The sequence below is a fragment of the Eretmochelys imbricata genome, chromosome 2, assembly GCF_965152235.1.
Source record: "Eretmochelys imbricata isolate rEreImb1 chromosome 2, rEreImb1.hap1, whole genome shotgun sequence".
In the NCBI taxonomy this organism is placed as follows: Eukaryota; Metazoa; Chordata; order Testudines; family Cheloniidae; genus Eretmochelys; species Eretmochelys imbricata.
This window is the reverse complement of record NC_135573.1, coordinates 137,519,419-137,530,393: the sequence shown is the minus strand read 5'-3', so window position 1 is coordinate 137,530,393 and position 10,975 is coordinate 137,519,419. Positions and strand designations below refer to the sequence as shown.

Below are 10,975 nucleotides of genomic sequence, written 5' to 3'. Positions count from 1 at the left end.
AAAAGTCAGGTTTAGAAAACTATAACTGATCACACAAGTCAGGGTCAGAAGGCTATACCGAGAGAGAGAGAGAGAAGCTGCGTTCTCACCACTCCACGAAACTTGAATCGATCGGGGTTCCCAAGTGGTGGTGGTAGCTTAGTGTCCAGAGTCAGGCAGAGCCCCCAGCATGCTCAGTCAGGAGAAGATGAAGTCCCAGTGGAACTAATGCAGATTTTGGATCCAGGCATCAGAACACTTACTTGAAGCATGGGTAGGGGTTTTTGTAGGGAAACAGTGTTTCAAGGGAGAACACTAGATTTGTTTATGGGTAAACTGATGGCTCAAGGGAGTATACCAGAGTTGTTTTGTTCAGGCTAGATAATAGGAACTGCTCATTCCTGGCTGTGGGCGGTGTTCCTCGGAGGGAGCTCACAATGCAGATAGGGAACTTCACTATTTTGGATACCAGTAAAGGATTTATTACTAGCGTTGGTCTGATAACTACTGAGCTGGGTGTGTGCAGGCATGGGTTCATTAACATCTGGAGCAGAGATCCCCCATCATGCAGTGCTTCCCTTCTTTTCTGGTCCCAGAGTTCTATGCGGTGCTTGCCTTGGAGTCTCTGTTCTCCATTCTGTATGATAATTGAAATGCCTCTCTCTTTCCCAACTACAATGCAAATGAGGTTAGGGGAGTTTCCTTAATTCTGTCACCCTTGTCCCAGGGGTTTACATGTCTCTCCCACTGCCTTTTCATTGCTTTTTGTAAGTCTTTCTTCTGATTGGTTTTGGTTTAAGCAGAGGCTGAGCCGGGCAGGAGGGAGGTCTTTTGTGAGTCAGGCCGGGTACTGTACCCTGGTTCCCCAAGAACACAGAGCAGATAGGTAACACTGCTCACATGCACAAAGTTGAGCGGCTGAGGAAATGTTTGTATAGTTGCGCCCTAATTCTATAATCATTAGACAGATTCCGTTCCTTTTAACTTCAGTGGGAGACTGCATGCTTGAATAAGGACTACAGAATCTGGTCCCTGGTCAGCAGCAGCTGGGATCCTTTTAGAGTGAGACAATGAATTGTTATTGGGAAGCAACCTCTTGTGTTCGGCCCTTGAAATGGCATACATGTACTCTGTGGAGTCAACTCTGAGGCTTCCTCATTGAGAGTGAGATCAGTATGAACCAATACAAACAATTACATTAAACCTCTAATAAGTGGAAATGTGAGTGAACATCTGTAAGAGTTACGAATGAGTACTTTGTGATATGAGGATGCATATGCACAAACAAATAACATACACTGTTCTAGTGAATTGCATACCCAAAGTTAAAATATCCCAGTGGTTACATGTCTGTTGCTACAGAGAAGATTGTGTGCCCAAGGATGTATTAGCAAATATCCAGGAAAATATTGAGATGGGCTGGAGGCTAGAAAATAAGCCTTATTCCAAGGAGAGATTAATAGAAAGGCAGCACACGCTCCCCCAGCTTCTTTAGTCTGTGAGATGGGCATCTCTGGGGAGGCTCAAGCCACACTTACGAATAACCTAAAGCAGTATTTTTGCATTCTTTCTGGATCCTTTAACTCTTCCTCCACATCAGATATGGCTCTTAATGAATAGTTTGCACTTAGTATTCTGCAATAGCTAAGCAGCCCAATGGGTTCCGTTTTGCAGAGCTGCTCCTCTGCAAGAAAGATAAACTTACCCAGGCTGTGCCTACCGTTGTTCTAAATTGAACACTGTTCTAAATGGCTTTATTTGTTCCCCACCATTTTTGGTGAAAGAATCCCCTTGCACCTAAGCTGTGTAGGAGGAATCTGAGTATAAATACCAACCTTGGAGAAGGAATGCAGAGAGGGTGTTTAACTCCCAGCACTAAAGCCATCCAGCTAAAGGTCATTTCACAAACCTGGCTTTTAAACGTAAACCTGCAGTGATAACTCCAAAAAACTAGCAAAAAAAGAAAAAAAACGAGAACCGTTTAATGGGGTCTTGTTAATACACTAATAATTGTGTTTGTAAGAGAAGCCTTCAAATTTAAAAAACAAAAATTGTATGAATACATACTTTGGCTAGGGAAAAAGCACAGACTAGCAGTACTAGCAATTCATAAGCCAGTGTGTGTTTACAGTAGAGGTACTGTCAAGTCCGAGTGACATGAACCTCACTGGAAACTATTGGTCTTCTGTATCCGTAATTGCTAGATTGGGCGGAGGGAGAATTATCCTTTGTTTGATTGCAGAACCTTGGGCATTCTCAAGCAAAGAAACAAACATTGCTCATCTTGGGGTTTGAGCAAGGGCATATTTTCTTTTAAATGGAACTACTCATGCTGTTTCCTTTTTAAAACTGTCAGATTAAAGCAAAAGAAACAAATATTTAACTGGAGTTTATCTGAAGTCGTCTTCCCTTTCTCCTCCAAACCTACTGTCACCCTCCTAAATAAATAAATAAATAAATCAGTTTGTCACAAAACTAAAGAGAACATTTGTGGTGATTGTGCACACTGGATGCTTGTGCGTACGTATATATAAGTATTGTAGCTGAGTTAAAAAATTAACACATTTTAAGACAACTTCCTTTTACTTTTTTTTTTTAATACTTTCCTGAATTTGTGCACTTTACAAAATATGTAAAATTAGAACACAGCAATTTTTGGTCCGTGTATATGTGTAAATGGTAATCAGCAAAAGGCAAAGGACATGACTGTTATGGAGGACAGTGTCTTGTAAATGTTTGCCAGCCTATGAGTGGTCATTTATAATGTCGTGGGCCAAGATATTCTTAATTGATGGAATGATTTTGGTCCTCAAGTTAAGACATTTTGAAGGGGTCTTGCATTCAGAGAGCCTGTGCTCATCACTTCCTGCAAAATGGGTCCTTTTAAGATGTCTCGAGTTGAGCATCCAAAATCACAGCTTATTTGAGAAGACTCTGGCCCTGGTTTGTAGTGGGGCTTTTAAGCTTCCCTCATAGTCATCAGGTGGCATTAGCCATTGTGAAAGGCATTAAACTAGACTTGATAAATCTAGTAATTTGTTCCACTGTGGCTAATGCCACATTATCAATGTAAATATTTAGTTTGTGCTGCGTTTCTAGTCTTTCTCTCTTAGCAAATCTGTCACATGAAATGTACAGAAAGAAAAGGAGTACTTGTGGCACCTTAGAGACTAACGAATTTATTTGAGCATGAGCTTTCGTGAGCTACAGCTCACTTCATCAGATGCATACCGTGGAAACTGCAGCAGACTCTATATATACACAGAGAATATGAAACAATACCTCCTCCCACCCCACAAATGTACAATTACAGTTGCCTCCTACTGTAATGCAAATATAAATGAAGACTCTTTTGGTACATTTTTTCATTTATATTTCATATTTTACCATCAGTTCTTAAAATCTACTTAAGGTTCTTTCTCTTGATTTTAAATTGCTCAGTTGTCAATATTTTCCCTCTAAAAGATTGTTCACCTTCTTTCCTCAGACTCTCTTTCAGTCTCCAGTAACGATGCCAGTCCTCCTGCCTCCGTAACATCACTTCAGCCCCATATGATTGGTGCACAGAGCTCCCCAGGCCCCAAACGCCCTGGCAACACCCTGAGGAAATGGCTTACCAGTCCAGTGAGGCGCCTTAGCAGTGGGAAGGCAGATGGGCATGTCAAGAAATTGGCCCATAAGCATAAGAAGAGTAGAGAGGTCCGCAAAAGTGCGGATGCTGGCTCTCAGAAGGACTCCGATGACAGTGCTGCTACGCCACAGGATGAAACTATTGAAGAGGTTAGTGTTCAGGCAACTTTCTTATGGTTTGTAAATGTTGGACATGATTCAAGTGCTTGGGTTTTGGATGCTGGGGGGCACTGCAGGATAGCACAACAGCTTATTTTGCATCTGTTGCTTCTTGTACAAATTTGATTTGGTCAAGTAAAACAGATTCATCTCATCCAGGTCTCTTGTGGGTGTGTTTCAGTTTTACGCAGCCATTAGTCCCATGCATGCCTTGACTGTCATTCTCTGCTCAAGAACAAGCCCTGTATTGGAATACAAGGGTTTATGCAGTTCAATGTTAAGAATGTTAGCAGAGTCGTGTGGGGAGAGCACTCTAGTTGAAGAACAGAAAAGAGGATTTGGGAAATTACTTTTTAACCTCATCTCCCATCCCACCCCCAATCAGAAAAAAATGACTTTTTGACACATACTGAGTAACATCTGAGCAATGTTCTGATGATAGGCTATTTCATGCTTCCCTTTTCTCCCTTCCCAAAGGACCAGGAGGATGTATAGGGAAGGGTTATTAACCACTTTAAAGCCAACAAATCTTGCGTTCCTGCCTTTAGAAATAATGTGCGTCTCATTAGTGCAGTGTCCTGGGAAATAGCTGACTTCTCAAACCAAAAGGTGGTTCCAATCAGTTACGTAATACCCTCACAAGCTTTCATTAAAGCAAAGGGAATGGGGAGGTTGTATCATGGAGTTCATGTCACAGATGTTTGTCGAAAGCCTTTTTCTTCCCTGCCATTCATAGTTCTGGTATGAAATTAGGACCCATATCCAGTTGATAAAGATACAAACTGGGCCTGATTATGCTTTCACTTATGTGTGCACAGCTCACATTGAATCTAGTGGCATAACAGAGCATCCAAGGGTTCTACTCACAATGTATTTTAGTTCACCTTTTCTTTGACCTGAATCGGACCATCAGTTCTGATGGTTTTCCTATAGATTATAGGTAATGAAGTCTGATTTCTAACTAAGTGGCCCAGTGTTATTATTTTAGTGGCTTTTTGTCTTATTTTTCTTTTGCTACTGGCATATTTCATTTTCAACTTGGAGCATCGGTGATCCAAGTAAAAGTTGAAAGGGAATGGACTAGAGGCATGGCACCAGGATGGTGTAGGAGCTGTGGGTTTGGGAAAAGTGTTGTTCTCCGCCCTCAGGTGCCATAAGGTAAAAAGAGACCCTTCTCCCAAGGCAATTGTCGCCATTTTCTCAGAAGTAGCCACACTCCTACGTTCCTGAGTGTGGGGAAGAGCGCCAGCGTCATATCAATGCCCTGAGGTGGAGAGAGAGGCAGCACAAGTCATTCCTCGTTACTGTGAAGGCAATTGCAATATCCTGTAAACTATTTTTGTCACAGACCAAGGATTGAGGTCCTGTTCCTCGTGTAGCTGACTGGATGGTTTCTACCCAGAAAACATTAAAAACAAAGTATGTGGTCTGTATTCACTGTTTAAAGGCGAACTAGTGATGAAATTTAGGATTTTGTTAAAGTATCCCATATTTTAATACTGTTTTGTACTCATGTCGCACCTTTCAGTTTGAGGACATGAGTACTCTACAGATGCCAAGTTTGTAGTTACATATGTTGCACCCATTTTACAGAGGTAAACTGAGCAGAATCAAAGTCGCTGATAGAACCCAGCAGTCAACTCCCAAGCCTCGGTTTATACCTTTTTCTACAGTAAAACTCGGGCTGAAGTTCTGCAAGTCACTTGTACTCAGTGCATCAGCCCAGTTGCCTTACCTGTTGAACAAGTCATAAACTGCGTCTCTTTTAAGGTAGTTAGATTTTTGGCAACTGTGTCTATCTCTTGAGATGTTGATCTGTTTAGCTATCCCTAGGCTTGCTGGAGATGAGCCTTCAGAGGTAGTCTGGCATCTGTGAGACAGCTTCCACTAACTCTGCTTTATGCATCTTATGAATGTCTTGATCTTCATTGCAGAGAGGGCGGAATGAGGGGCTCAGCAGCGGCACTCTCTCCAAATCCTCCTCTTCTGGCATGCAGAGCTGTGGAGAGGAAGAAGGTGAAGAAGGAGCAGATGCTGTACCACTCCCCCCTCCAATGGCAATTCAGCAACACAGTCTACTCCAGCCAGACTCCCAGGATGACAAGGTAAAAAGGGAAATAGGGAAGAATCTCACATGCTGAGATAGACTGATAACTTTTAGAGTGTCTTAAAGGGATTTGCTGTGGAGAAAATATCTGGGACATATGTAATTATATGAGTACAATTGAGTACACAATTACAGGAACCTTACATCATTGTTTAAAAAAGAACCTTATAGCAAAGGTAGGGATGAGCAGTTGATCTTTGTGTGCGTAAAGGAGTTTTCACACACACACACACACACACACATGCACCCCCCTTCTGAGTGGCTTCACATTTTTGTAATACTTCATGCTTATATATGCTTAGTCTTCCCCCTTTCTACTAGTTAAGAGCTGTTGTGGGAGCAGTTAACTTTCTGACTGAAATCTTTTTGTCCTGTAGGTAATTCACAAAACAATTCTGTTTATCCTCAGACCTGGAGTTTTTGTCACAAATATTTTCCATTTGCACAGGAAGATGGTTTTTCATGTCGACATAAAGTCGCATGTCCATTGTGAGCACACCATAGCTTCCTCAAGTGCTGTAAAGCCTTGGTCCACATCAGTGACTTGCTGCCTGAAACTGTTCAGTTTAACAAGCATAGCCAAGTTTAAATTGAGAGTACAAAACTGTATCTGAAACCATTAACTGATAAGTTTTGGATGGAGATCATCAATCTGCCAAATTAATCGTGTTTTCATATTTTGTTGGTTTAAAAAAAAATCTCACAACATTCTCAGGTTTTGAGATGTTTTATTTCAATTTTCAAAATGAATCACATTTTTATGGGGCAGTCACAAAGCCTGAAAATAGAGGATTTTAAAATGGAAACTCTGTTGACTTCTGCAGCATGGACCTCACTTCTAATATCATTTTGTCCCCATTGTTCTATTTAAAATGCTTAAGTGGTGAAATATATGGTATGATCTCATTGTTAGTGAGTTGTGTTGGCGGTTATTCGTCTTTCTTAGTAGACCAGATTCTTTTTCAACAAATTTTCTTTCTCTCCTTCACTCTTGTTGTTTTCTCCTGGGCATCTCAATCATAACTGAAGTAGACACTTTCTGGATTGCAATGGGTTTTTTCCGTGCACTGCATGCACCAGTTTCCTGCTTTTTTTCTAAATTGGAAACCGTCGCAATTTAGGAAATGATGGATGAACATACTGGGAAATACTTCTGAGACCAAATTAAAAAAAGAATTATATTCTTCAAATCTTTTTACTCTTTAAAAACAATTGTTGGGGGTTTTTTTCCTGCTAATTAGAAAATTGTCTGACCCTTTGTTTGCTAGAATTGCAATAGTGTTGGTGAGAATCATGTTTACAAACTCTTGCTAGCAAGCTGCTAACATGATTTCTTAACCAGTATATTCAGTAACTGTGATACGAATAACACATACTAACATTGCCCTTATTGCATAGGTCCATCTGCATTACAAATGCAATTATATCAGAGGAAGCCATGTTATAACTTGGTCTCCATTCACTTTGCATTTTCAGTGTAGATTGGATCTTTAGCACAGTGTAGTGTAATGCACCAAAAGATAGGTTTTGCCCTCACTTGCCAGATTATCATCCTGCTTGCAAAAAAACATGTTTGAACGATGATCTGCCTCATGCATTTTCAACACTGGTATAAGCAGGACCTTACCTTGGATTTACAAGGATTTACCTTGTTTTAATATGAATCCCGTGGAGGACAGAAACATGCTCCCATAGTGTTTCTGTCTGTCTCTAATAGACCGAACCTTGTACCCAAACACTGCCAACTTCATGGTAGTTTGGATTCTGATCTACATCCAGATTTAAACTTTGTCTTGGATGCATGTTTAGGACATACTTTTTGTAAAGTTGTTTTTAGTAGCATTTGGGAGTTGGGATTGTGACATCTGGCAACATCTGCCTCAAAGTCCCATTGCATGTGGGCTTGCTCAGTTTTAGAGGTATATGCGAGCACCAGGTATGAGGCCATATTGATTTCTCTAATATCACTAAATAACAGACTCATTTTTTTTTTCATTAGCATTTCTTGTACAGTACACACGCTTCTGTTTGGAGAATCATTGCACAATTCATTTATTGCATTGAATAGCAGTTTATGAGTTTTTTGCATTTATTTTTGGATAAACAATATTAATGTTCCAATACAGTTGTTATATTGTAAAACTAATTATTTTTGTTTTTTGTTTTTCTCTTTTTGTAAATTTTGACTGTAGCATTATGTTGATTTGTGTTCTGTCTCTGCTTTGGCTCAATTCCCTTACCTTTCCATTTAAAGTTATTTGTGATTCCCTCGTTTACCCTACCCCATGTTCCTTTCTCAGTGAGGCAAACAAAAGCACACCCATATCTTTGCAGTCCTTGTTTTCAGTAATGGGGTTGAAAACCACAGTCAAGAGCATTCTGTTTAAAATCATAATGAATGTAATTTCGTTGTTTGTCCAACATGTTTGAAACACTTGCAGAACAGTTTAACCTGTGTTGCATGATGTATGTCTGCCCTTTCCTTAATATGAAGTAAGGTTCATATTGTACCCTGTTCCTCTTTCCAGTTATTTAATGATACATGTAATCTGCAAACCAGCTGTGTGTTTGCTAATTACGGAAGCTGAATTTAATGGCCCTCTCCCAGAATCCTTTACTGTGAATACCTTTTACCCTCAGTTATAGCTATAAACTGACATCTTATAGCTTGTGAGGCCAGAGATCTTCTATACTCTGCACTTACCTTTGGGAAAAATGGATGACACACAGAATGGTGAGCTTGATTTCCCTTATTCAATCTGGGAAATATACCCCAGCTCCTTTTAGAAATGTAAATGTTCTTGGTTTATTTTTTTAATCCTGTTTCAAGGTTTGTGTGTTGTAATTTATTTTTACAGTTGCTTCTTAATGATATACATAGTTGAAAAAATACTTAAATTGTTCACTATCAATCAGGTCAGTCCCTGCAATCTGTATGGCTGTCCTGATAGACTTTATAGTAGTTGAAAGTTTCCCAAGGATATTTCCCAGATCTATAATGTGCGAAACAGAATTATGAAGTTACATCCGACTAATTGAAATGGATTAAACCTGTGCATGGACAGTTCTCAAGGTGTATCAAGGTTTATTTAAAAATTTTAGATTCCAGTTGCATAAATTATAAGGAAACGTATTCTTAAACTAAAGGGAAATCTTTGCTGGGTAGCTTGACCTGAAAAGATACTTGAAAGAGGAATCTTGACAGCCTGTGACAAACGAAAGTAAACATGATATTTTTCCTTTTTTGTCATTGCACAGACATCTTCTCGATTATTGGTACGCCCCACCAGCTCTGAGACACCCAGTGCAGCAGAACTAGTCAGCGCAATTGAGGAACTCGTCAAAAGTAAAATGGTGAGACTGTTTGGAAGATAAACATGATTCAGAAGCTAAGGCAACTCCAAACTGCCCCGCTGTATGAAAAGTTCCAACACACTTCCCTATGAATTCCAACATTTAGCATCATCCGTTTTCAAAAGCAGTCTCAAAATTTTGCGCATGCAAAGTGGCATGTATTCATGAATGTACGAGCATATATGGAATATACATATATTCAGAGAGAAAAGATTACTAGTCAATGTGATATATACTTAAATTTATTTGTATTGCAGTAGCATGTGGCAGCACAATCAAGGATTGAAGTTCCATTGTGCAATACCCTGTATATAAACTTACATTTTAGAGTCCCTGCCCCAAGGATTTCACAGTATAAGTCTTGTCCAGGGACAAGTGAATGAAACAAACCAAGCAGAGAGTTAACTGTAAAGCTTCTATTTAAGACGCTCTTTCATTACCTCACACTAGTTTGTTTGCTCAAGTAAAATACTTCAAAAATATGAGAGTTTTATTGCTATTTGAAGAGAAAGTATTTAATACTTTGTTAAAGCATACTCAGAGGTCAGTGTTAAAGTAATGTAGAGCTTGGTTTGCAGCAGAGTACTTTCATCTCATATTTTCAGGTGACACACAGACTATTTCCAAACTCTTCTTTATTTGAATACCTTTAAGATGCAGAACCAGGCACATTACATTTCCTTTATATATTTTCCTCTTGCTGAGGACAGTCCTGACTTCATTATATATAGTAATTCTTTGCTAGCTTGTGTATGGATTCATAATATCTTTGAGGTTTAGTTTTTCCTTACAATCATAGAACACCAGGGTTGGAAGAGACCTCAGGAGGTCATCTAGTCCAACCCCCTGCTCAAAGCAGGACCAATCCCCAGTTTTTGCCCCAGATCCCAAATGGCCCCCTCAAGGATTGAACTCACAACTCTGGGTTTAGCAGGCCAACGCTCAAACCACTGAGCTATCCCTCCTCCCCAGGAAAGGTAGAGGATGTATTTTTTTAAATGTGACCCTCTGGAAGACTAAATCAGGTTTTAATAAATAAAACTGTCTGTGATGAGCAATGCTTGCTGGGCACCACTAACAGTTTTAATGATTGCTCTGTGTAGTCTCAAGTGGTGATATCATTCCCCCATCAGATAATTCACCAACACAGATCAGTTTTTCCTAGTTTTTGGGCCGTCTGTCTATGAGGTCAAATCCTACTGGGTTTTTATTGATTTCAAAGTCTTGAATAGTGCATCTGACTCAGGAGGGTGTGGCTCAGCTGCATCTTACTGTAATGCTGCGGGGAAACATGATCAATAGCTGCAGCAAGACCTGACCCTGTGGGCTGGAGTTAAACTGGCTTAATAAATACTTTCTAGAACACTCCTTCACACAATCTCTTCAACACCCCTTCTTTTCCAAAACCGTATAAAATTCTGCTTGCTGTCTAACTTCCAAGGGCAATGGAACTGCACCCTCTTTCAACACAGAATTTTGCCCCTGGTTTTGAGAGTTCATTCTGAAGAGTATAAATGACAGTTACTATTGTATGTAGTGCAGGTGTGGAGAAAAGACTGTTTTATGAAACCAAAGGATTAAAGGTGACCTGCAAATTTTTTTAAAAATTGGTCTTGTGCAATTTTTTTTGTCTGCTTTGAAACATATAGAAGACCTTAAAGGTTGATGGGAAGGGTTATTCTTACCCTGTGTGGGGAAGGGGGATTGTAGGGGTCTCAATATGTATTTCTAGCTCTTATATTTTAT

The 10,975-nt window shown here is 39.8% G+C and overlaps 1 protein-coding gene across 1 annotated transcript in view; it reads left to right on the top strand.

Annotated features, from left to right (window-relative positions):
* Window positions 1-10,975, top strand: part of TRIO (trio Rho guanine nucleotide exchange factor) — a 189,357-nt gene that overhangs the window by 133,632 nt on the left and 44,750 nt on the right. The window contains exons 25-27 of the mRNA XM_077810790.1: window positions 3,467-3,759; window positions 5,703-5,873; window positions 9,134-9,229. Of these exons, the coding sequence (XP_077666916.1) occupies window positions 3,467-3,759; window positions 5,703-5,873; window positions 9,134-9,229 (560 nt within the window). The remainder of the gene's footprint in view (window positions 1-3,466; window positions 3,760-5,702; window positions 5,874-9,133; window positions 9,230-10,975) is intronic.